The sequence below is a fragment of the Culex pipiens genome, chromosome 2 (assembly GCF_016801865.2).
Source record: "Culex pipiens pallens isolate TS chromosome 2, TS_CPP_V2, whole genome shotgun sequence".
NCBI classification, from domain to species: domain Eukaryota; kingdom Metazoa; phylum Arthropoda; class Insecta; order Diptera; family Culicidae; genus Culex; species Culex pipiens.
This window is the reverse complement of record NC_068938.1, coordinates 69,147,608-69,174,617: the sequence shown is the minus strand read 5'-3', so window position 1 is coordinate 69,174,617 and position 27,010 is coordinate 69,147,608. Positions and strand designations below refer to the sequence as shown.

At 39.8% G+C, this 27,010-nt stretch overlaps 2 protein-coding genes across 6 annotated transcripts in view; one reads left to right on the top strand and one right to left on the bottom strand.

Moving 5' to 3' along the window:
- Positions 1 to 19,113, bottom strand: part of LOC120416104 (tubulin glycylase 3B-like) — a 43,380-nt gene extending 24,267 nt beyond the window's left edge. The window contains exons 1-6 of one of the 4 annotated variants that reach the window (XR_008212099.1): positions 19,014 to 19,113; positions 17,313 to 18,730; positions 12,514 to 12,691; positions 12,119 to 12,453; positions 10,917 to 12,044; positions 10,704 to 10,853 (exon numbers count right to left, since the gene is read on the bottom strand). Coding sequence is in view for 1 of the 4 variants with exons in the window: in XM_052708104.1 (XP_052564064.1) it covers positions 9,450 to 10,704 (1,255 nt within the window). In the remaining 3 variants the exon portion in view is untranslated. Of the gene's footprint in view, positions 1 to 9,449; positions 10,854 to 10,916; positions 12,045 to 12,118; positions 12,454 to 12,513; positions 12,692 to 17,312; positions 18,863 to 19,013 lie in introns of those variants that run through there. The other 3 variants (XR_008212100.1, XR_008212098.1, XM_052708104.1) reach the window with 3 other exon arrangements.
- A 3,520-nt stretch (positions 19,114 to 22,633) lies between these two features.
- The window catches only part of LOC120428848 (germinal center kinase 1), a 178,813-nt gene continuing 174,436 nt past the window's right edge, over positions 22,634 to 27,010 (top strand). The window contains exons 1-2 of one of the 2 annotated variants that reach the window (XM_052708111.1): positions 22,634 to 22,904; positions 23,184 to 23,731. In XM_052708111.1, the coding sequence (XP_052564071.1) occupies positions 23,714 to 23,731 (18 nt within the window). In that variant the 5' untranslated portion in view covers positions 22,634 to 22,904; positions 23,184 to 23,713. Of the gene's footprint in view, positions 23,732 to 27,010 lie in introns of both variants that reach the window. The other variant, XM_052708110.1, reaches the window with a different exon arrangement.

Below are 27,010 nucleotides of genomic sequence, written 5' to 3'. Positions count from 1 at the left end.
TCCTGGCCTTTTATGAATTTGATGATTTTTTTTCATGTAGATGAAATGTCCATTCTGCGAAACAAATAATTTGACGAAATGAATTTCATAGAAATAGTCTCCGATGAAATTTACCACTCCTGTCTTCATTGGATTAAAGCACGGGTATGAATCTTCGAGCAATTTCAATATGGCGACTTGTAGCAGAAGGAAGTGAGGCATTTTCGCTATTTCTCACTGTTCTGTGTTCTGCGTGCACGTCCGCAAACATCGACCACACACATACTCACACAAAGCGCCACCAAGAGGCAAAAGGTGATTACGAATATTTTTGGCACTTTCGTTAAAAATATGCGGTTTTGCAAAAACAAATAACAAAACCAACATTTAAGTGTAGTTCAACTGTCAAACTTGTAATTCGTTGCTGATTTGTTCGAAAATTTGTTAAAAATAATAAGTTTTTTTGCAGCACCCCTTTTGGACGGACGTTTCTGTTGTCACCTTCTGGTTCCTTGGATTGGCCATGCATAATTTCACAGTGTAATAAACAGGGCAGCTACCACCACGTGGCGCCACTGTTTCGAATGAGAAAATGATACAGGTTTTTAAGACGAGTTTCAATCCCGTGATTAAAGTCATCTGAGCCTACCATCGAACGCTTTGGGTAAGGCAGTTTAACATATGAAATAGACACTTTTTCTTTTTGTGAATTGTGAATTCGAGCCAAACATTTCATTAGGGCACAAAACCAAAACGTAAACATTTGGGATTATTCCACTATTCCATTCATTAGTACACTCCCTAAATGCCCTCCAAGAATAAGATTGATAGCAAACACTTTTCTATTGAAAAAATCAAAAACACAAAAGGGCACATAACAATGTTCACTCCAAACCAGAAAAAAAGTTCAATAATTGTGCCCTTTTCTTTTTCATTAGTTATTCGTGGTTAAGGAGCTTTCTATGCTATAAAGTGAACATTCCATACATTCATTACACTAATTCACTTCAAAACAAAGTTTGGTTTACGTATCACCAAGGAATTCTGCAGAAAAAAACTTCATCGAAATACAATATTTAATACGGCCCCGCGGCTGCTGTTCAGTACACTTTTGAAGAATTTGTATGTTTCACATACCTTATCTACACCATTCGATCACAAAACTTCAGCAATTATCAAAATTCCGCTGAATTCCTCATTATTTCTAACTAAACAAAAGGGCCCATAAACATCATCAAAAACAACAATCAGGTGACAGCGCTTTAGTGCCCTTTTCAGTACAGATTGTCAAGTCAAACAGATTGGCCGATCGATTTTGACAGATCCAAACGCGCTGGACACCAAACGCGCTGAGCAACGCGTTATGTTTCTTAGGGTAGGAAAAGATGAGAAGTATTGTAATTTCAATATTGTTTTTAATTTTTTTATTAATCAAATTATAAGTACATACAATTTAACGTTTTAGCACAAAACATTTTTAGAAAATTTTCAAATTATTTAAGAGTTATGCATTTTTGGATCACGGGTCGGAAACAGATATGGATTTTTTAACGAATTTTGGACATTTTCAATTGTTTTGATAGAATAATAACATCAATCGGCAATAATGATGTTTTCAATACTTTTTATTGAAAAAAAAACTCAGTTCTCTTTTCAGTTGTAGGTGTAATAATTTAATCGATAATTTTTTTCTGGTTTGATTCAACACACGTTCACAACATCGCCCGATACGGTCGGACAAAAATTCTCCAGCCAACGGTTCCGTTGAGTTGAAACCGGACGAGATTATTCCGCGGAGATATCGAGCGCATCCCCCGGCGCGGCAGGGAGGTTCAGTTCTAGTGGATGAAAACGACGTGCGGCAAATGGATTAGCTGACGGATCTTGGGTGCCGGAGGACCTCGACAACAAGGGTGACGGAAAAGACGGTTCCTGGTGTGTTCCGGTTGTCTCCCGTAGATAAACCTCCTCGGTATTGGCAATAACTGGTAGTTGCGAACGGGTAACTTTCACCTGCTGAGAATGAGATACCGCAAAAGGGTTGCAATTTTCTATGATCGTTCTTGCCGGGTATTTGAGGACACCTCAGTCGGATAGATTCCCTCCAAAAAAAATCAACGGCGAGGTGCAGTCGAAGAGGACGATTCCATGCAGTCACCAGAAGTATTCTGTGAATTATAAAAACATTATTCGATGCAGTTGGATGGTTAAATTCTAGTAGATGTAAACAACAAATTGATCAACTTACGCTACAAATCCTCTGAGATTTTAAATCCTCTTCTCTGCCATAGCCGCACAGTTTCAACCAATATTCTTGATTTTTCTTCGAAAACCGAAAGAATCCCACCCTCCCAACAACGTTTTGCAAATCTCTGTTGCAAAACTTACTGAAACGCTTCATGCCGATTTTTATCCAAAGGACTTTTTGTTTACTCTTTTTGCAATAACTTCAAAGTCACGCAAAATTTTAACATTTTCCAGTGTTGCCGAAAATTAGATATATTTGGTAAGGCAAAGTATAGGTTGCCAGACCGATTTAAATTGCATCGGCCAATTTATTTGACTTGACAATCTGTACTTTTCAGTTCTCTTCGAAACTGCATTTAGAAAGGGCCCATTTTGAACAACAGTTGGAAAGTTAAAAGGGCCCAATAACGAGATTTTTTAAAATTATGAATTTTATTGCGAAAATCATCATAAATTAGGAAGCATTAAAGAAGAGTTGAGGATAATGATGTGTTTTATCGTATCATCAGTAAAAATACCATCAGTCAAGCTTCTTTTTTAAATACGAATTGAAACAAGTTGTCCACTTTTTGCAAGCGATTTTCTCGAATCGCGGTTTTTGGTTTTGTGCCCTAATGAAATGTTTGGCTCGAATTATGCAATTTTTCACTAAAATGCCAGTAACATTTTAGCTCTTTTCAGATGCATTTTTTAAAATTTAGTTGAATTTTGCTTTTGTTACAGCCTTTTTTTAAAAAAAATACGTTTTTGAACCTTCAAACTTTATGTCCCGATTTGCTCCAGTGTACCTGACGTGCTCATATTTGGCCCAGATGTTAGTTTTATTCGTCCAAAAAACCTTTGAAAACATCCGGCTGATTGGTGAGGTCGATGCGAGTTGAGTATGCTCTGCTCGTGGACTCGCTCTAAAGCCAAACATATAAATTAAAATTAAAAAAAATGCAGATTACTGTGAGGATTGCTTATTTCAACCTTGTGCACAGCTTTGGTTGTAGATAAACCGGACCAAAAAGGGAAACAGTAAAATGTTGACAATATTATGGGGGTTGTCAATTTGCTGTGAATAAAAAAATTGAATGCTCCCTTACTAAAATCACTTCATCAAACATTAAAATTTCCGCAACTTATGTCCACATAACTTACAACTGGAAACCATCACGTGACTTTGGTCCGCTTTCAGCCGTACGCTAAACACATAATTGATTCACCGCACGAATTACAACTCGATTCGCTAGTTACAGCTGATGGTTTAATATGATAGCACGAGTGCTGGTGTTGGGCAACAATTTTCCATTCTATGTATTAGGTATGTTTCTTTTTGCTGTGCTGATGGCACCGTTGCCAGGGGTTTGTTTGAACTCCAGGTGGTCGCGTTGTACTTGTATGGTAGTGTCTTACCCCTTTCCAAATTTTTCGGGAAATCGATCCTTCCGCAGCACGAACTACACTGTTTCGATGTTTTAGTCTGTCTGACTGCACAACACAACTTTGGTTGAATGGATTGGTTGTAGAGTGTGTGTTTATATTTAGAGATACTATCATTAGACTACGATGCTACCACGGAACATGCTTACGAACATTGTTTATTTAAAAAAAAGTCATAGGAGAGATCAGTTTAAATTAAGTACAAATTTTAATGATTTGAACTTGACTGAAATTGAACAAAATGAAAAGATGCCAACATTTGCTCAGAAGTCAAACTAAAGTCATGTCTCCCCCATCTATCTTTGGAACAAGTCAAGCTTCCACTAGTTAGTCCTTGTGCCGTATTTCCGGCGACTAGCAACAAACGACGACATTCGTGCATCAACGATTGCGGAACACAAGTGAGTTGCCGAAATCAGGTAATGAAATCAGAACAAAAGCAGCAGCAAAAAAACTGTCAGCTGTTCAGCTGGTTAATTGTTATCCTTCAAACGTCAGCACTTGAATGCATTCTAAGGGCATTTCTAGTGTTTAATACCATTAGAAGAAGACACGAAAGGATACATTCGAACAAAACAAACATACCGACTTTTTATTTGAATACAAAAATAGCAAAATGTCTAAAGTAGGGAGGCATTTTTTCACAAAAAAAACTCATACATTAGGAATTATCAGTCAGGGCTCAAATATATTTTCGAACTTAATATAAAATTTCTAGGAATTATTTTTCAAGAATTTTATACAAGCGGTATAAAAAAATCAAAATATCTAAGAATTTATTTGAACATTTTTTTATTCTGATAAGGTGCCTGCCCTAAATTGATGTGTCAAAAAGGTTAAAAGTGTCCCGTTTGATTAAAAATGATGACTCAATCCCGTTGTCTTTAAAGTGTTTATTGCGATTGCGACATTCGGGAAACGGAAGCGAATTTGCAAAATCTTGTTATAGCATCATGTAGGGTTTGTTGAGTTTAACAAATCGCTATCATTAACCCATTTAAACCAAAATGGTCGTTGATAGCGACGAAGTGGATACTAATATGAACTTTTCTGCAATGTTATTGATTTAGTGATGATATGTATGACATTTCGTCAGTATGCAATGACAGGAAAAGTAAGTCTTTTTTAACGAAATTGTGAAAAAGTATGTTTGAATTCACATTGAAAAAATGAAAAAAAAAACTGACAAAAATATCACTTAAACAAGACAAAATCAACTCGTAAAAATTGAAAAACTCACAGAAATATTATAGAAAATATTATTAAATATTTTGAAAGAATGTAAAGTTATTTAAAATATGTTGGAATTCAAACTATCTCTAATATTATTTCAATAATATTTGTTCCAAGAAACAAAAAAAAATTGCTTAAAAAGACATAAAACATACAAAAGTTTTAAAAAATCTCATTTTTTAAAACAATAGTTTAAAGTTTGAAGGAATGGAAAAACTCATCAAAATATTACAAGAATTGATTATTTTGAAAAAAGAAGGAAATATTTCGAAAAAAATAAATTAAAATAAATCGTTAAATATGTTTGAGTTCAGTTTTTAAAATAAATGTTTTAAAAGAACAGGTAATGTAGCATAGCATTGGTGTCTACCCGTAGCTGCTACTTCGTTATTGACCAGGACCCCCAAACATTGCTCCGTGGACCACAGATGAAAAGTAGGAACCAATCTTCACCCCTTCGCAATTTTCAAAGGTCCCTATCGTGCTGATCAATACCGACGCCGGCCACGACCAGTGGTAAGACACGGGGAAGTGGATGGGAATGTTAGCCGATACTTGAGTGATGGGACCGCCAAATCGACTGCGTCTCCGACAAAGTATCACATGAGTTTTGAGGGGTTAGTAAGATGGGTATGAGGTCAGGATTCACTGTGGTAGGTGATGCGACCATGAGCAATTTGTTTATCGGTTGAAATTTTAAAAATCTTATGCAGCCGGCTGCGGAAAGATACCTATCTAGGGATTTAAATATAGTATTAATTCGACCGCGATTCTCCAGAAATTCTCCGTCGGCGTGCCTTCCGATCAACGGTGATGTAGGAAGGGCTTCATTCATTAAAATTATTTTATATCATAAGCCTTAAAACATATCCGTCGACGTGCCTTCCGATCCTCGATGATATGGAAAGGACTTAATCCAGCAATACGACTTGCTTGTCTCAAAAAACAAAAATCGGATCGTTTCTATCGAAAACTATATAAAGAGAACAAAAATAAAATTCATCGGCCAACGAACGCGCAAACAAAAAATAAATGAAAAAAGAAGAAGAAGAAATCCAATCACCCCATGTACACAAATAGCGACACAAAAGAGACGAAAAAAAAAGAAAAAAAAAAACACAGACACCGCACTACTGATGCCATTATTTAATTATAATGACCAATCACCCCATGCACTCGAACAGCGACAAGGTTTAAAAGAACAGGTAATGTTTGTAAAAACTATAAAACCAACAAAAAAATACTTAAACAAGAATAAATCGTATTGAAAGAATAGCAATACTCACAGAAGTATTACAGATACAACAATAAATTAATTTCATGGTATATACAATTGTTTAAAATACGTTCTAATTTCTTTTTTCTTATAAAACTTTCCAATATTTGAAATAATAAAATCTCACAAAAATATCATTTTAACATGAATAATTTATTTTGAATTAATATAAAAAAATGTTAAAAGATAACAAATCCAAAAAAGTTCATATTTGAATAAATGAAAAAATGCTTACAGTTTACTTTTACAAACAAAAATAAAATATTACTGATCATTTGTGAACTTATTATAATTATTTTAAACAGAAATAAATTATTTTGAACAAAATATTGATATTATTGAGTTAGGCCTTTTTCAAAGTTTTCTCAGTTTTTACCATTTGTTCACTTTTGACCTTGAAATTGTTAAAAATTGTTATTTTTGTTTTTTTTTTCTTACAAGCCCTAATTGAAATTTTCATTTGATTTGTTTCAAAATGTGATTATTTGATTCGGTGATAACATGAATATCATTAAGAGCGAGTTTTTCACCAATATGAAATTTTCCGAGGATTCCGAATATGACAAAATTGAGACCAAAAAGTGCCGCAATAGGAGCCTACAGGGCAAAAACTAACGTTGTAAAAAGTTTGTTATAGAAAAATCGAAAAACTATGAGAAAAACTGCGATCGGCCAAAAAGATATTACCGTAGGCTTATACTGCCTTTCTACGCATAATTGTCCCATGTCAGTTTTGGTCAATTTTGACTTTATGACATTTTTAAGTTTAGTTGGATATGTACTTTAAGAAAAACACATAAAATCTGGTACTTTGTTCGGAAACTCATTAAAAATAACACCAGGTATGTTTGTCCCATCGTTAAACTTCTACGCATAATTGTCCCACCAAGTATTTTCTTTCACGGAATCATTAGTTTTACTAAACATTATGTCTTGTTTACCTTTTGTAAAACAAGAGAATCACAAATAAAGGTGATAAACTGCTAACTGGGGTGATTAGGGACACATAGGGCGAATAGGAACCCACGGGACAATTATGCGTAGAAACACAGAAATCGGTCGAAAAATTTCAATCGTGTTTTTCTCAGTTGCACTTTTTGAACATGGGACAATTATGCGTAGAACGGCAGTATAGTCCATGAAATTCCCTAACTTTTGACCTATGGGAGTATGGGTGTTTGAGGCTGCTGCAAAAAGCTATGAGAAAAAGTTAAACCAATCCTGAATGTCTATGGCTCATTTTGAAGTGCTTCGAAACACCTGTCGAATGCATCTAAGAGAGTTGGAAATGATGAAGTTTTACTGAAATGCGAGCAATTTTAAGATTTTTTATGTTTTTTGGACCTCAAACTTCAATGCCCGTTTTACCCCACTTCCCTTTGTCGTAGAGGGCTCATATTTGGCATGAGTTTATCTCATGTATAAACAAACAAACGCTGAAAGTTTCATCCAAATCGGAGCACCTCGATACGACCTCTAGAACAAACCGAGCAATATATACAAATACTGCCTCTTAAAATTGTGGTTTTGTGAATATTAATATATTGTCAAAACCAATTTTTGCAGCCAACACAGAATCACCTTATTGGAGAATCTTATCAAAATCCAGAAAACTGTGATTTATGAACTTTCTTTTATTTTGTGAGGTTGGTGAAGTCTGTTTGAAATTTCGATCTAATTATTTAAAAATTTAAACGTTGGAAAATTCAAAAAAGTTTTTAATTTATTCATTATTTTATAATAATTTAATTTGTAATTTACAAATTGATTTTTCTCTTGTCATTACAATTTTTTTTGCGATAGGAGAAAACTTGAAAAATATGTGTAATGACCTAATTGTACACGTATGAACTTCACCACCAGCTGTTCTTCCTCGATTCTATTCTGAGTGGGACATTTCCACTCGTCGTCGCATTCCGCAAAAGGGTGCATTCTAACCGTGACAGGGTGCAAAACACCCGGCCCGGATATTCGATGAATATCAACCAAGGCGGGGAGGCAAAAATGCCGGAACACAAAATTTCGCCACTGTGTCAATACACGCCCTCTTGCATAGAGAGGCATTCCTAGTGTGTGTATACGTGATAACAGAACATAAATTTTGTTGTATTATTTTTGTTGGGGGTGTGAACTAGGTTTCCCACCCATCAATACCAAATAAAACAGCCTTTCCGTCGAATGTCGATTTATGCGCGCCTGCAGGCGCAATGATCGATAATTGGGTCACTAGGTGTGTGTGTTAGTTCTTCCGGGAGTCGTCCGGGGGAGGACCTTGCAAGTTTGATGCATAATTTATCGCTAGCGGAAGTTTGTGCGTATAGCGGTGCGTAATGGGTGGAAGTTGCCAGGTTAGCGGGACAAGGTTGGGACTTCGATCCAACTAATCGACGGATGGGAGGTTGAGTTCTAGATTTCGAGGAGTGACCTTTCGGTTGTTAGGAGAACAAGTGTAAATTTTCTACGATACTGGATTAGGTTTGTGTATGGTTCCGATCCAGACATCGAAATCGTCTTCTTCAGATTTGTCATCCCTGATTATAGTTCATGCAATCCGTGTATTGTTGTCACCTTTCATAGCAAAGAAGTTTAAATTTTGTCGTATTATCTTGACACACCCTGAAAATTGCTGTAAGTGCGACAACTGGCCAAAGGGATTTCAGAACGCGTACATGCCTGGACTCTGGCAACCAAATTTAACCAAACTTCAAGACAATGCACAGAATGGTCAACCAAACATAACGTGTTTGTTATTGTTTACTTTGCGCGCTCTATTTTTTGTTGATTCAAGGTCAAACAATAAAACGCATTTTTCTCGGAACGTCAAAAAGCGACGTGTGACAAAATAGCCCGACAACGTCAATATTAAATATGCTCTGATGCTTAAGTGAGGCCATAGAATGCAAAATTACTTTGGAGTTCAACCCAGAACATTTGGAACTCAGATAAGCTGCATAAACATAGTCTGATACAAATTATACTTTTCCATAACTTCACTGCCGGCCAACGGATTTATTTAAAGATTTTCAGCTCAATTCTTGGTTTAGTATTCAAAAGGCCGTAAGAGCCATTGGTAAACAAAGTCCTTTTCCAATTTACGAAAAACCAATTTCAAAAATGCATGAGATTGTTCATCTACTTGTCCTTCAAGTGCCCGTAACAAAAAATAAATGAAATTTTGTTTCATTTTGGAGAAAAACGAAAATTAATGTGTGGGAGGTCACAGTGGCTCTTACGGCTTTTTGAAAACTCACCCGAGAATTATACAATTAAATAGGTGGAATAAACTCACCGATATACTTCTGCGCCACGTACTTCTGGTCCGGGTTGGCGTCGACAAACTCAAGCAGCTTGCGGTCATCATTAAATATCTGAATGCCAAGTCCGCGGCACCGGTTGCCCGGCTTCAGGATCCACACGTTCCGCACGCCGTCGATCTTCATGTCGGGGAAGTGTTTGGTTGCTTCCAGGACGAGCTTCTTGACCTGGGCGACCAGCGAGAGGATCTCGTACCCGGGAAGCATCTTGAAGCGGGCCTCCTCCCGAAGGATCTCCACGATCGTGGCGCGATCCTCGGCGGAGAGGAGCGGGGAGCAGTACTCCTGGTAGTCGACGTCCTCGTGGCGGGCACAGGCCAGGTGGTACCGGCAGTAGTTCATGGCAGTGGTGATGATGGTGACGTCTTTGGTGCCGTCTTCGTCGAACATCGAGTCAAGGAACTTGGACAGGTGGTGGAGGAAGCTGGTGCAGGTGGTAAGCTGGAAGTCTTCGAGGAAGCGGGTGATGGAGTCTTCGCAATCGAGCAGGTGGGTTCGCGGCGAGTCGAGTTCGGCGATGCCGTCGTCCTGGTGCCAGTGGATGGTCTCGATCACCTTAACTAAGCCTTCTTTCATGGTGAAGTCGGACGTACGATCGTAGTAGATCCGACTCCGGTAGGGCGTGTAGAAGCGATCCTTTTTGGACTCTTTGATGTGGCGGTTCTGCCAGATGAAGTCGGCGTTGTGAGGTCGCAGGATTCGCGAGATCAGCGCCTCTTCGAACTCGTTGCCCTCGTGGGCTTTGTGCAGCAACGAGTGCATGGACAAATCCTGGGCGAGGGCACACTTGTACGTTTGCTTCTCGAGCCAGTTTCGCTTCTTGAGGGCCTTCCGCAGCGCTGGGTATTGGCCGACGATCGAGAAGATGTTCTTGCGCTCGATCGCAGCCGTGATTTTTTCTTTGAGCTGTTTGTGCTTCTGGAAGTTAAAGCTGTAGTTGTGGAAGAAGCGACGCTTGCGCTGGTTCAGCACAAAGTCGTCGTCCTCTTGCTTTTTGACGCGCGGGAACGTGTTCATCTTTAGCGGAGTGCTACACTTGGAGCCGGCTACCGGGCTAGTGTCCTTGGATTGTTGCTGGCTCAACGTTAGCAGATCGATCCGTTGCTGGACCAGCTCGGCGCGGTCATCTTTGCTCGGTTCTAGATTGCCCAGCTGCAGCGTTATATCGGCAAGATCAACACCGGGATCGTGGTCCCATATATCTTCAACATACTTAACCTTCAAATGCATTTGATTTTTGCCTCTACAATTTCACTATAATTCTCTTTCTTTTTTTTTTTGGTCGTTGGTTTTTTTCTTCAACGTAACGTGACTATACGATTTTTTTTAAATATTATCTACACAACAAGTAATTTCGAAGCACTATGATATTTTGAGGGCTGTAAATATACACATTCGAGATATATAGAGATATACATATAGATTTAGTAACGGGGAATTACATTAATCCAACTAGAGGTACACGGAAAAGCGGGGCACAGAACAGCGACACTTTCTACACACTAAAAACAGGAATTTGTGACACGTATCAAACAAATATGGCAACAGCGGGTGGTTACTTCATACTCCCTCGTCTACTGTGATCGATCCACACTTAACATCTTCGTCTTCTTCTTCCGAATCTCCAACAACATATCTCTTCATAACACTTGATAACAGACATAAACTTTAGCTAGTTTTCCCTAGTTCCACTAAATCTTCGGTTGATTGTGCGTAATAGGCGCTCGCCCGATTCTTGGGGCTGCCCCGGGAGGAGCCGGAAGTCCCCGCCGGTTGCTTCCGCAGGTTCAACCCCAGCGTGTAAAAGTTGTTGAACGTCGACGCGAGCCCGACCTTGCCGCCACCACCAGCAACTCCGTTTGGCATCAGTTTGCTGTATCTACCGTATCCGGTGGTGGAGGTCGGGTTGTTCTGATGGTCACTTGGGGCAGTGTTGTTTGTTTCGGCACAACCGTCCGCCGCTTCCGGCTTCGGATGGCTGCGGCTGGTCACCGTGAGCGCGCTCAGCGTGTTGCCGTAGTTGCTGTGGAAGAACCGCGTCGTGGCGCGCTCCCAGTCTTCGATGTTGTCAATGTACGACTCGGGTTCGGCCAGGTATCGCGCGCCGTTGCCGCCCCGCCGGAAGAACTCGTCCGTCTTGGCGATGATGTAGGACTTTTTCTTGGCAAAGTCGTACCGCAGGTTGGGGCGCGGCTGCTGCTGCTGCTGGAAGCCCGCCTTGCGGTACAGCGACGACGACGTCCGACCGCGGCCGCCGTCCTCGTCGTCCTGGCCTGCAGGTCGCGATGTGTCGAACTGGATGCACTCGATGAGGTCCATAATGACGGGGCTCGCCGTTGGCTTCGGGACAGCCGAAGCGGACAGTCGGGACACGTGGAGCACGTTCTGGACGGGTTTCACCGGGAGGATCCGCAGCCGGTCCTTCTTGACCGCGCTCTTGGGCGTGATCCGGTGGCCACGCAGCTGCAGGTTCAGCCCCATGTAGGCGGGCGTCTTCGGAATCACCTGCTTGTATATCATCTCGAACGAGCCGGTGTTGGCGTTCGGGTCGTGCCGCCGGTCGATCACAACTGCGAAAGAAACAAAACAAAAAAACGAAAGTTGATCAGTCAAAAAACCCTCCACGCACGTGGTCATCGCTCACCCCGGATCGTATCCTCGACGCACTGCGGACACAGCCGCGCCGTCACGCTCGTGCTCGGCGCCAGGTCCGGGCTCGAGTTTATCTCGATCAGCCACGGGTAAAAGTCCTCCGTGATCATGAAATCCGCCCCGTACAACTCGAACGTGTTCTGCCGCCGGTCCATGTTGTCCTGGCATGCCAACAGCGAGCCAATGACCGCCTTCTGCATCCCCGGGTAGATCCGATCGGACCACATCTCGTACTTGTCGATCTGGCGCAGGTACGCCTGGAAGGTGTGGCAGTCCCACATGTTCTCGTGCGGCAGGCGCTCGTCCCGGACGGCGTTGTGATACTTTCTATTAAAAGTTTAGTAATGAATAAATTGTAAGAAAAAGATGATGTCCGCCGCGTAATACTTTTGGATCGCGTGGTTCGTCAGGTGCACCGACTCGTGGTAGTTCATCAGGTTGTACTGCTGCGAGCTGAAGCGCAGGTAGCTCTCCTTGTAGAACCAAATGATGAGCGGCTGGACGCTCGTTATCATGAACCACTGCCGGATGTCGAACTTGGTGTTGTGGATGATCAGAGGGCGCTCTACAGTGGGAAGAGATGGGATGAAATATCGTCTTGTAGAACAAGTTGATTGTCTCTACAGCGTATTAGGTTGGTGAAATCATTATTGGAATACATAAGCTAAGTTTCTATTGATTTGAATCCATCTCAACGAATAATCTTTGCGTTAAATTTGACGTCGGTAGGTCTGGCCACTAAAAAAGTTGACTAGATGGACTAAAATGTTTAGTTCCAATTCCCGGAAATAAACCCATTACAATGTCGGTGTCAGCCCTCACGTTCCCAATTCCTGGGGGAAGAAGTACTTGAACTGGCAACAATGACACCAATACTTTGGGGGATATTAACCTCTGTTTTATGTACTGAGCGTTGGAAGGTTACGCCAGCCATGTGTGTTTATTTTACTATAGTAGATATGTACCAACAAACATAAACACGACTTGTAGTGGCCCACATGGCACCGGCACTTAACATGCATTTACTTGCACATCAAATTGCTTTCCGCGAACCAGACCTGAGTTCATATTCATACATACAAATTCAGGATATTCCAGTTCATGGTGGGTGAGGGCGTCCTTGATTTGCACTGGGATATCCAATTGATACCACGTTTCAGAATATGGCAAATATTTTTGTTTTAAGAGTAGAAAAAATATCAACAGAAATCTTTATTCTAAAGATCTAAACATCCCGCAGTTGATTAGTCATAAAACAATTTAATATCTCTTCCAAAAATAACATCCACAAAAAAGTTCCACCATACAGTTTCAAAGTCGCGATTTATGCTCCAACTCTCAAAAAGGAAAAAAACATGAATCTAGATAGCAAACACATAGACAACATTAACAGGTTCCACCAATCGTGTTTGGAAATGCAAATTTAAATGGGTCATCCGGCGAAGGCCGGGAAGGTCCTCGGGGAAACGAAGGGAGGTCGCGGGACGGGTTGGAGGACACCTCCCTCCGTTTCTCGCTGGGAATGGAAAGTTTGTTTCCGATTATGCTTGCGTGCAAGTTGATTGACAAAAATTTGAATAATCGTTTGCTTGCGGGCTGTGTGTGTGTTGTTCAAAGTCTGGCGCCCGCGACAGAGCATACTGTATTATGTATTATGCTGTTGTCTGATGAGTTTTGTTTTTCTTCCTGTATCTGTGGAACGGATTTAGTTGGTTATCGAGTTTTCAATTGATTAAATCGATGACATAAAATTAATCCCTTTTAAAACTATGCAAATCAATGACAATCAGAGCCAAGTCAAGATGTAAACGAAGTGTCCTAGAACTGTTTCAGAACTGTTGATATTTAAATTGAATCTAAAGTTCCACCGAAAATCGTTATAAGCCAATTTTGTTATTATGAATTCTGAATGTTTGTTTCGAAAAAAAATATAAAAGTTAAATTTTTAATATAAAGTTTCTTTGAAGGTTATTTTGTAACTTTTTTCCTTCCTCTGTTTAATTCCTTCTCTTGGTACCAGTAAACTTTTAACATTTTGAATTAGCAAGGGATGTTCCATTTTAATGAAGTGAAGTGAAATTTTATTTAGTTTGTTTAAGGTTGTTTGAAATTCGATTCGATTTTTTTTTGTATTTTTTAATCAGACTGAAACTTTTTGGTGCCTTCGAAGCCATTTTGCATCGTTAGTTTATCCATATAATTTTCCATACAAAAATGATGCATGAAAATTCAAAAATCTGTACCTTTTGAAGGATTTTTTTGATCGATTTGGTGTCTTTGACAAAGTTGTAAATATGAATAAGGACTACACTGAAAAAAGTGGTACACGGTAAAAAAAAAGATTTTTAATTTCACTTTTTGTCACTAAAACTTGATTTGCAAAAAAACACAATTTTTATTTTTTTATTTTCTGATATGTTTTAGGGGACATAAAATGACAACTTATCAGAAATTTTCAGGTTGTTCAAAAAATCTTTGATCGAGTTATGACTTTTTGAATCAATACTGATTTTAAAAATATTGAAACAATGGTCGACATTTTTTTCAATTTAATTTTTCGATGTAAAATCAAAATTGCAATCAAAAAGTAGTTTATTGAAAATCTGATGAAACCTTCCTCACTGAAGTTAGGCTATAAACCTGCTCGAAAAATTAACTTTTGAAAAACAGCTCGTAGACCTATATTCAAGTATACCTATCGACTCAGAATCGAAAACTGAACAAATGTCTGTGTGTGTATGTGTGTGCGCATTCCCCTTGGTGCTCAAAATTCTTGCCAAGTTTTCTCGCTGATTCGATTTGAGTCAAACAAGTTGCATTCAATCCGTTTTGGTGCCCCGTACTGCGCTATTGAATTGTTTGAAGATCCGATAAGTAGTTTAAAAGTTGCGTATAAAAAGTGTCAGATTTGAGAATCGGATGCTGGAATTTTGATGCCGGATCTCACTTATCTAAATGAAAACTAGGTCCGGATCTATCATCCCAACCATCGCTGTATAGCATGAGCATGAGCATGAGAGACCACCCATGGTTGTCCTTCTCCGTTACTGAACAGGACCATAATATCCCATCAGCACAACCGGTCACACGCTTCAACGATCAAATGATGTTTCCCTTATCAACAGCATGCATGAATGCGCTGAAAAGATAAAACATCACGATCATCAAAACTAGAGCCGGTGCGAATAGGAAACAGTCGTTGGCCACCAACGGCGCCCGCCATGTCAGTTTGTAGATCTCGAGGGAATGGGACGGGAATGTTAGTTAGCACAGGCTGCTACCAAGGGTGGGTTCTATACGATATCCACACCCCCGCGTGTGCCGGAAAACTACTTCTACTTGGGATTTTGTTAGTGGGTAAGGGTAATGGCCAGGATTCAACATAGAGGATGATGATGCGACCCAATAATCAATAAATTTTGTTTAATGGTGTGATGTATAATGCATTCTCAAGGCAATCAGTCGGAGTATGCGGATGAGACTATTCCCGGTTATTTGGTGTTGAGTTTAGCATAAATGATTTAATCTTAGACAGCCGGCTGTGGAAAGATAAAACCAACTAAAATGCGAAAACGCGAAACCGCCCGGATCGAAATACACACACAATCGGGGGGACAACAAAGACGGAAACGGCAACGAAAATCCTGCGTGATGTCCGCGACGCACACCGTTCAAATTCTCCAACTCAACTGTCAAACATCCCGAAACCGCCCGGATCGAAATACACACACAATCGGGGGGACAACAAAGACGGAAACGGCAACGAAAATCCTGCGTGATGTCCGCGACGCGCATCGTTCAAATTCTCCAACTCAGCTGTCAAACATCCCGAAACCGCCCGGATCGAAATACACATACAATCGGGGGGACAACAAAGACGGAAACGGCAACGAAAATCCTGCGTGATGTCCGCGACGCACACCGTTCAAATTCTCCAACTCAACTCTCATCCCAACCATCGCTGTATAGGTGATTGAAAACCCTTTCAAACAAGTCTAAAACATTGAAGATCTGGCAACCCTGTTTCTAGATATGTCCACTTAAGTGACATTAATGTACTTTTTTGTAGCCGGATCTCACTTAAATGTATGTAAACTATGTCCGGATCCACCATCCGAACCATCGTTGGTAAGGTAATCAAAAGATCTTTCAAACGAGTCTGAAATATTGAAGATCTGGCAACCCTGTCTCGAGATATGACAACTTAAGTGATATTTATGTACTTTTTTAACCCACCGGCAGGCACGTACGTGTACAGTACTTGTTCGGTAACTGGGCGCTCGATAACTGGGCCGTAGCCCAGTTTAAAAGCAGACAAACGTTAAAAAACCAAAACAAACCAAAATGACCGAGGGGTTAATGGATGCAAAAATCATATTCAATAAATAAAAAAACTTTTTTCAAGCTTTTATTTAATTTCAAGTTACAATTAAAGAAATATGAAATGTAAGCATTGTAAATAAATTTGAGTAACTTTTATTTTTATATTTCATCTGGAAAATATTATGCATCGGTGGTCCCCTCGTTATTTTTTGTTCAGTGCACATGTATGCCCAATCTTGAAAAAAAAAAAAAAAAAAAACATTTCTATAATTTGCATTTTTGAACTTTGTTGATACCTTTAGTTGCTGAGATATTGCCATGCAAAGGTTTATTTTTTTCATGGTTTTAAATTGGAAATGTTTCTGCATAGTTATGATTATGTTTTTAATTGTTGGAAAAAAATATTAATTTCCTTGCACTTATTTCTTCTGAATAGTCTTCATCTATACCTACAACTTTGCCGAAGACACCAAATGAATCAGATAAATTCTTATTAATATACATAATATCAGATATTTACGTACATTTTTTGTATTTTTTGTAGTTGTTTGGAGTCATGTATGGAGGAACCAATGACCTCTTTGGTGATAGAAAAAGCCCCAAATAGTTTGAGCCACATAAAATTAACAAATGAAATCAATTTCCGGAATTTTGGGAGAATTTTGTTTGAACAAATCTACCTAAATTTCTCATGTTCAACATGAAGAACAAGTGGACAAAGTTTCATCGTAAAAAACAAAATTAAAAACCGCAAAAATCTAGAGAGGAACGAATTTGCTCAAAAATATATGATACTCTTCACTGTGTACTTAAATAAGACTTATTTTGAAGAACAATTTTATGAAGCCACCAACCCCACTCACCTATGTACTTCTGTATCACATATCGCGTCTTGCTTACAATCGGCGGATTAACCATCGCGATGATCTGCTTGATGTTGTTCATCAAATGGATCCCCCGGCCGCGGCACTTGTTGCCCGGCTTCACGATCCAGATGTTCAGGAACCCGTCCAGTGCGTACTGCGGCCAGTAGCACTTGATTTGCTCGAGCACGGACTTTGCATCGGCCACGTAATGCTCGATAAGAGCGGTGTCATGCTCTTTGAGCAGTTGAATGCGACCGTTTTCATGGGTTAGGAGATAGTGATGGGTTAGGAAGACGTCCCAATCGTGGTCCCAGATCTTGATATCTTCCTCGATGTCTATGTCGTTGTGAAGACAGTAGTCGAGGTATTCTTTGCAGCGGGACAGGGCGAAGGCGATGCTACTGCCGGGGACTTTGCCCTCGTCGGAGAGGATTCCTTCGGTGCCCTCTTTGGTGTGGACGTCAACGAGCCACTTGAGCAGTCCCATCGAAGCTGTCAGACGAAAGTTGTCGATGAATTCGTTGAGTTCCTCGGGGTTCCACACGTTGTAACACCTTGGGAAGTACGTTTCGGACATACCTTCTTCGTAGAACCAATGAAAGTCGTGCAGAGCCGAGCAGAGACCTTCCTTGGTGGTGAAGGGTGCCTTACTGAAGCGGTTGATTATGAGGGAGGAGTTCTTGGTCATTTCAATCCAGTCGGTCTTCTCCCGACGGGCCGTCCAAAGCAGATCGATGGGGGTATGCTCGAGGAATCGGGACATGATACTTCGTTCGCATTTGGCGATGTGATTTTTTCGCGACTCGCCGGGCTTCCGTTCCGGTAGCTGTTGGACCAGATCTTCGAGGATAAACCCAGAGGACGAGGTACTGGCCTGGGGTCTCGCCCGGAAGCCGTCCAACTTTTCGACCCACCCGCGCTCGGTGAGGGCACGTCGTACCGTGTGAAAGGACCCCCGGAGCAGAAAGACCCGGTGGTGCTTGGACGCATCCTGAACCTTCTTGCGCAGCTCGTTGAGCCGGTCCGCGTTGATCCAGTTATTCTTGAACGGGTTGATGAATTTCACCGTCGCCGTCAGCGGACCTACATTCCCCTCGATGATTTTCAACGCCAGCGCCGGTTTGACCTCCTTGTCGTCCTCATTTCCACTGCTACTGCTGGCCGTTCCAGATTTCCCTTTCGTAGCCCCGTTCCTTACAATGTTGCCCACCACCAACGCCGCCGTCGACGCCCCGTTGCCTTCATTATCCTTGTCAGTTTCACTTTCAATATCCTTTTCGCTCGAACTGCTGGAACCGCTACTACTGCTGGACTCGGAACATTTATCACTATCACCGCTGGTGGAACTCGTGCTTGAGCTCGAGCTGCCGCTGCTAGTTCTGCTGCTACAGGTATTCAGTTCGTCCTCCATAATCCTAGCCGCGAAACCGAAAAACAAAAAAAAACACACTCTTCCAAAAACTATGCCACAGGAATCCTCATTTCCCGCGCTCTACTGTATATCTGTGCCAAAACCGGAACGACCTCACTTTGCTGCGCGCGCCCACTCTTCAAATACCAACCCCCCTCCTCCTCCTTAAAAACCACCCCTTACGACTAAGCACTTGAAAGCCACTAAGCACTATCACTCACTTTCACCCACCACCCCCATACCCACACCGGAAGAACACAAATCACCCACGACGCCCACCCACTCACCACCCACCGCAACTGTTTTTATTCCAACTGGGTTCCTTATTTTCCACTTTTCCAAGTACCTCCGAACGGTTCCACGGCTGATCTAATACTGGCTCGGCCAGGGCGCGTTCCGTCGGATTTATAACAAATTAAACGACCAGCAGCAGTTGTTTGGTGGTGGGTGATCCTCGCTGCCGTGGTGAGCTTTTGAGCATAAAAAAAGAAGAGCAGCATAAAAAGCTCTTCGCTGGGGGAGCATATGGAAAATGGAGGCGCGCGCAAGCTTCACGGTGGGTAGCAAAGCTTTTCAAGGATTCTTTAGTGCGATTTGCGGGAAAAGTTTGGTAGCGTGATTGGCGGAACTTGGTTGTGTCTGTTCGTGTGTTTAGTTAGCTAATGAATAAAATTGAGGAACGGGATTGGGATATCGTCGATCTGAGGCTATTATTAGCTTGCGTGGAAAGTGGAGTCAAAGTTTTTATTGCACGGTAGCTAATAACGATTGCTGTTCGAAGGTTATGAAGCCCAGGAGGAGACGGTTGAGTTTGAATTTACGGAATTATTAAATATGAAATCTTGCGCACACTTATTCCTTTTTACTTCATATTTTAGGTTAGAGACCATAAATTTAATTGTCGTGCTTGCGAAGGACTTCGGATAACCGAGTATTCTTTTTTTCAAATCCCTCGGTTTATTTGAAATTTAATTAAGAATTTTTTTTTAATTCTGAATTTTATGAATTTTAAATTTTTAATTCTTATTACACTGAAACGCAGATGGTTTGACACCAACCTTTTTTCAAACGAACGGAGTCACTTTTAAGTTTGACAACTTCTTTACAAAGCGCTCGCACAAACTACCGAACGTTTGTTTTGATAGTGTAAGTGAGCGCCGTGTAAAAAGTGGCAGTTCGTCAGTTTTTAGTTTGACTTTGTCAAACCAACGAGGTACAAACTAAAAAGTGTAAAACAAAAAAGTTACCAATCACCGGGGGTTGAGTTTACTTTTGATCTTTGGTATTTTCTAATTTCAATATTTTAATTTTTAGAATGTCTATGTTCAACAGCACGATTTGAAAACAAAGTTGTCCTATCAGGCCCTAAATTGTTCTAAAATTCCCGTTTTTTTTAATTTAACAATTCTTAAATGTTGAATTTCTTCATTGAAGTATTGAAAATTGCTGATATTTTCAATTTAGTTGCCTAAACACTAAATTCAGAACTTTCTTTTTACTAGTTTTATAAACAAATGAATGAAATCCCTCTCAAAGCAACGGGAACAACCATAAACCACGTGGACAGTTAAGGGGGGAGGGGGGTATGACGATTGTCCACGAAGGGGGAGGGGGGTTGAGATTTCCCAAAAAGTGTCCACGTGGTTTGTGGATGGTCCCTTCTGTCAATATCCGTAAAAGTAAGTGAGATACGGTGGGGTAAATACAATGTTTACATTTGGGTCATTTTTTGCCAACTTACACGAAATGAGAAAAAATGCCCCGACCCTTTTTCGATAGCAGTTTATTGTTAAAAACGTGAGCTCCACGCGTTTCATTTTTTGTATTTGATCGCCATCACGTTCCCCGGATAATTTTACATAAGAATTGATGAATATCTCAAACTTAACCAAAACGTTGCCGAGAAACATGCCTACAAAAAAATACTTATATACAAACCCAAAACCAAAACCAAAAGGCTTCGTCCATAAAGTACGTCACGCTAAAATTACCCAAAATTTACCCCACCTCCCCTCCTTTGTCACGCTTTTCCTATACTTATAACACGTAATGTCACACTTGCTCAGACCCCCTCTCCCCGGTAGAGCGAGGAACATACTTTATGGATGCCGCCAAACCAAACCCAAAACCAAAACCAAAAACATAAACAAATATGGACAGTGGGGGTAATTTGGACACCCCTTTAAAAATCACCTTTTCTTCGGGTGTAAAGTGAAAATGGCAATTTAAGTGATAGCCTTATCAGTAGTATAATATGTAAAAGTTTCCAAATGCCGGTTGGCACTGCCTTAAGTTCTAATATTTGAGGGTTGGGAAATAATGTTTTGCAGGGATTAGATGGCAAAAAAGTAGACAAATTTTGTTTAAGTGGGTTGCTTGGACGATGCTATGAGGGTAATTTGGACGTGGCTGGGGGGTAATTTGGACATACCTGAATGTCTATGGACCATCCATAAACCACGTAGACACTTAAGGGGGGAGGGGGGGGGGGATATGGCGATTGTCCACGATCCATACAAAACAGTTTTTTTTGTATGGTTGTATGGACAATTGTTCACGAGGGGGGGGGGGGGGGGGAAAGATTCCAAAAAAGTGTCCACGTGGTGTAAAAACACACAAAAAGGAATGTGAGCAATGAGAACTTTCACAAAACGCCTATTTTTTAATTTAGATAAATTTATTTCAATATTCGAATGGATGAAAATCTTATTACTGCACATTTGGCGTTCAACTAGACTCTAATGTTGATTGTTTTTAATTAATAACTTTGACATTTCTAATTTCTATGCTGACTTATGGCCTATCTACAATCACTTAGCTTAGAAAATTTCACTTAGCTTAGGAATTTGAATCAATGGAAATGAAGCCGAGCTTCTACAATGGAAAAGTAATCAAATTAGAAACTGACGTATGGTTTGAAAAATTTCAAAATCTACGGTAAGTTGACGTTTCAATATCAAAGGTAAACAAACAACTGCATAGCAACGTATATCAGCCCAGCAAAATTTCTAAGTTGATTGTGGATGACGGCCGTAAGTTGCGTACTTTCCCAAGTAACTACTTTACTTAGATGTTCTAAGCTAAGTGATTGTAGATAGCCCATTACAATAATGTTTAAATTTGAAGGGCTACGGAATGAAAAATTAAAAAATGGATAGTTTCAGGATAACTAGTTCTAAATAAAGTTTGGTTGAGATAAATCTAATTTCAGAATGAATGATTAAATTATGTATACTAAACTATTTGTTATCTTCCTATTGAATTATAATTCTATTACAAAATCATTATTTAAACCTTTGATGAAATATTGTGAGCAAAAAAAAAAACTTAAAAATATAAAGCAATTACAAAACCAGATTGAAGGATATAAAACATGCTCAAAAAATCAAATGTTAAACTTTTTTTCAATATTTGTCCAAATTACCCCTAAAAATGTGTCCATATTATCCCACAAGGCATGTCCAAATTACCCCACAATGCATGTCCAAATTACCCCATAGGGGTGTTCATATAACCCTCACACAAAAATGTGGGGGTAATTTGGACTCCTTTAAGTTTTTGCGATAAAAATGTGTTTTTTTATCAAAATGAATCGAAATGAATGACTTTTTTTCAAATTATATGGTCTCTATTATCCTCTGGTGTTATCCACCTTTTTTACCACCACCACTGAGGTAGGCAAAAACGCCTACATTTCTGCAACGCAGGCTACGCGCCTGAAATTAGACACGCTTAACGGTCATTTCAAACCACGCGCTTTGCGTGTCTTGCGCTTCAGCTAAAACATTTTACAGCTAAAAAAGCGGGTTCGCGTCCCGACTGATCTAGACCAAAACAACAAACCTGTCAAATCGCCAAAGAAAAACAAGTTTACTCCGTGTTCTTTTCGTCCGTGTGTTTGTGTACCGTCATCCGCACGGTGTTCCGTGGTTTGCGTGTGTCCACGGTTCCTCCACCTCCTCCTGCGCCACCGCTCCGTATACCCCCCCGGGAGGCGAATCTGTGTGTACAGAAATTCTCGCGTTTGACAGCTCCGCTTGAAAGGGGGTGAAGAGGCGAAGACGTGAAAAAAAAGTGTTTCGATTTTGCGAAAGAGTTTTTCCCGAGGTGTTTTTCGGTTCGGTCCAAGATTCCGGGTTTCCTGCGCTGTTGGTCGGTTCCGGGAGTGTTGTGAAGTGGTCTGTTTCGTGGGGGGAGGAAGATTGGTGTTTGAGTTTCGAGTGGCGGAGGCGTTGCACAAGTTTCGATTTCGCTGCTCTGTGTTGAAATTTGCCCCGTTCCGAGTGAGTTGCTCAAGTTCCGGATTCTGTGCGGACACGGCGAGGGCCGCAAGTGGCCACACACGAAAGTGTGCAGAAAATCACTCATGGGGAAAGGCAGCAGCAGCAGCTAGTCTCCATCTTTTTCTTATTTTGCATCGCGTTTGTTGGCCGTTTTCTTGAAGTAAGATTTTTCAGCACAATTCCGCCGCATCCGTCCCTCCCGGGGTTCCCTCATCCCTCCCAGAGCAGGGAGAAGGGCAGGCGAGGTCAGGAGGGGTGTGTTTACGGAAAATTTCGCCGAGGAAAATCGTGTCCGAAGACGATTCCCGCAGGGGGGGGATTGCGCCGACAATTGAGGCCACATTCCGGAGTGAGAACCTGGCCGCAAAAGCCACCACCAAGAAGACAGAAGTAGCAGCAGCGAAAACATCACGCTCTAATCTGGCGTTACGTAATTGAGAAGAGTGTTGGCCCCAGCGTAATTGGATTTTGGAGACTAGAGTTTCCCCCCGCCGTCCACTCTGGGAACGACGGTGGAACCGTACTCCTTCGGCCACGGAAGAAAAACAACGCGTCATCGCGTGTGTGTATTTACAAACATTCGAGTGAGTGTGCCTGCCTGCTCGTGCGCACCTTCCGGTGGCCACCACCTCGAGTGACGTCCCGCCCTCCCCAAACCCTTCGTGGCCACAAAAGGATTAGTTGCAGAAGAGACCAGGTCCAGGATGGCGTTCGTCAGCGAGGTAAGTGACCCCGTCCTTGTTTCCTAACTTCTTGAATCGATTTTGCGAAATTGCCGAGCTGCATTAATCCTGGTCCTGGCGCGGTGCAATGACCTTGACCGCGCAGCTAGCAGCTGTGTGTGGGGACGTGGACCCACGCAGCAGCATCGGAATGGAGGCGAAATGTGGCGCGGGGGACATGTGTCGGTCAGCAGCGAGTAAACAACACTTTGTGATGGGGTGTTTGTACTTTTGAGTCAGCAGCAGCAGTGTTATTTTTATTGCGTGAATGAAATTGTTGGGCTGTGAGGGATGCAAATTGATTTAAGAAATAATTTTGATGTTGAAAAATTGAGCGAGCACAACTGACACAAAATTTAAACCATGTTATTCAGAAATTAAAAATAAACATTACTTTCAAAATGCATACCACTTGAATTTTTGAACAAAAAATTTCAAAGTATTGTAAAAATGTCACTAAAAAAATATTCTTGAGTATATTTTTTTCTAGGTTAAGCTTGATAAAGCATTCTGGTAGATCATTCCGGTTTTTATTATTTTCAAATTTTGAAAATTTCAGCATTTTACTAAGATACAAAAAAAAAAAAACCGAGCCCAAACTCACCTAATGAATTCATACATTTTGGGTAGAATAGAACTTTCACAAAAGATTGCAGATTTTTCTCAGCATTGCTGATTTCTGTGTTGCCAGATAAACATTTGTATTGATAAGGTTCTTCAAATGCCATTTCCAAACCAGTTTTTTGGCCAAATGACACTGAATAAAAATTAAGGGTAAGTGAAATTGTAAAATAAAGGCCCTTTTTCAACAAAAATAGAAAAATACTCAGATGATAGTTAACTCCAACATATACAAATTTACCCGACTTTCTTTTCTACGCGTTAGATACGGTATGTCCACGCATTCTTCCTTTGTGTTCATTCTGTGATCCGTTCACAGAATCTGTCGCTGCGGGTAATGCAATGCAGTAGGTATGGCCGCTTTAATTTTTGCAATAAATTTACGGGAATGTCCCATCGCCAAAATAGAAGACATATTTCCCTGGTTGGACTTTGCCATGTTTTCCTCATACACTTATTTTTTTTTTAATTTTTTCAACTATATTTCGCTTTGCTTCGCTTGGATACGATGATTTCAGCGGTTTACTGGATTTCGTCATGTAAGACGTCCTCCACGGAAAAGGTCGATTTTGTCACATTTTGTATTTTTTTATTTGACTAAACTATTTAAGGGAGCCATTTTGAATAATAATTGATTCGCCCATACAATAATGGCAGCTATCCATACAAAACCGGTACGTAAATATTCGGGAATCTGTATCATGGGAATCGATTTGATGTATTCGGCAAAGTTTTAGGTAACACTATAATAAATTACCCACTCTTTCGAAGCAATTTTTATTACCAAAAGAGGAATTCTCTACAAAATCGGTATTTTTTCTTTCATTTTTGTTTTTTTTATTCCGGCTGAAACTTTTTTGGTGCCTTCGGTATGCCTAAGGCTACCAACTCTTGCTGAGCCAAAATCCGTATACTTTACCGATATGACACCATGGTATAACAAAAACTGTCAAGGAATTATTTAGACGAGTTTGGAATTTGTGAATTAAAAATATTTTTGTTAAACGTTTAAAAGTTTACGAAATGTCAAGTTTGCTTTTAAGAATTATATCGTTGTTAGTGTTTTCACGAAAACATTTCTAGAGGTCCTATAAATACAAGCACAACACAAGGTTTTCACAAGCCAAAATTTGATCTTTTATTTAATAAATATGTTTTGTAAGGATTTTGAAAAGAACAATCATTGACAATCAAGTTTGAACTGAGGAAAACCCGGAAAATTATGCAAGTTATCCCTTTAAAATCAAACTGACAGTTAAATAAAAATATCTAATTAGAGAAAGCTTTGGCCCAATCAAAAAAGCAATGAAATTTTTAAAAAGTTGTTAAAATTCCGTACAAATCCGTATTATGCGAAAAATTCCGTACAAAAATTCCGGCCTGTTAAAAATCCGCGGAGAAGGTCGAAAATCCGTACGGTAAGGAAAAAATCCGTACAGTTGGTAGCCTTAGGTATGCCCAAAGAAGCCATTTTGCATCATTAGTTTGTTTATTTAATTTTCCATACAAATTTCAGCTGTCCATACAAAAATGATGTATGAAAATTCAAAAATCTGTATTTTTTGAAGGAATTTTTTGATCGATTTGGTGTCTTCGGCAAAGTTGTATGTATGGATAAGGACTACACTGAAAAAAATTATACATGGTAAAAAAATTGGTGATTTTTAATTTCACTTTTTGTCACAACAACTTGATTAGCAAAAAAATGTGATTTTTAATTTCACTTTTTGTCACTAAAACTTGATATGCAAAAAAACACTATTTTTAATTTTAATTTATTTTCTGATATGTTTTAGAGGACATCAAATGCCAACTTTTCAGAAATTTCCAGAATGGGCAAAAAATCTTTGACCGAGTTATGAATTTTTGAATCAACACAGATTTTTTCAAAAAATCTAAATATTGGTAGCAAAAAATTTTCAACTTCATTTTCCGATGTAAAATCGAATTTGCAATCAAAAAGTACTTAAGTGCACCGTTTTCAAGTTATAGCCATTTTTAGGTAATGAATATATGAAACATTCGTGAAATTTTCCGATCTTTTCGAAAAAAATATTTTCAAAAATTTAAAATCAAGACTAACATTTCAAAAGGGCGTAATGAATAATGTTTGGCCTTTTTGAAATGTTAGCCTTGATTTATTTTTTAAATATTGTTTTCGAAAAGATCGGAAAATTTCACGAATGTTTCATATATTAACATTGTAAATCGGACCATTAGTTGCTGAGATATCGACATTAGAAAATGGTGGGTTGTTTGGGTGAGACTTAGAAAACATCAATTTTCCTGTTTTTTAACCTCTGCATGGCAATATCTCAGCAACTAAGGGTCGTATCATCAAAGTTCAAAAAAGCAAAATATAGAGAATTTTCTCAGCTTTTCAAAAATATTTTTTTCGAGAATTAGCAAACATGGGCACTAGTTTAAAAAACTAAAAAACTGCGACTGTTTTCAAAAAAGTTACCTAAAAATGGCTTTTAAAATGGCATTTAATCAAAATTTCACTAAAGTGCTTTTTGATTGCAAATTCGTTTTTAAATTGAAAAATGAAGTTGAAAAATTTTTGCGACCAATATTTAGATTTTTTGAAAAAAACTGTGTTGATTCAAAAATTCATAACTCGGTCAAAGATTTTTTTCCCATTCTGGAAATTTCTGA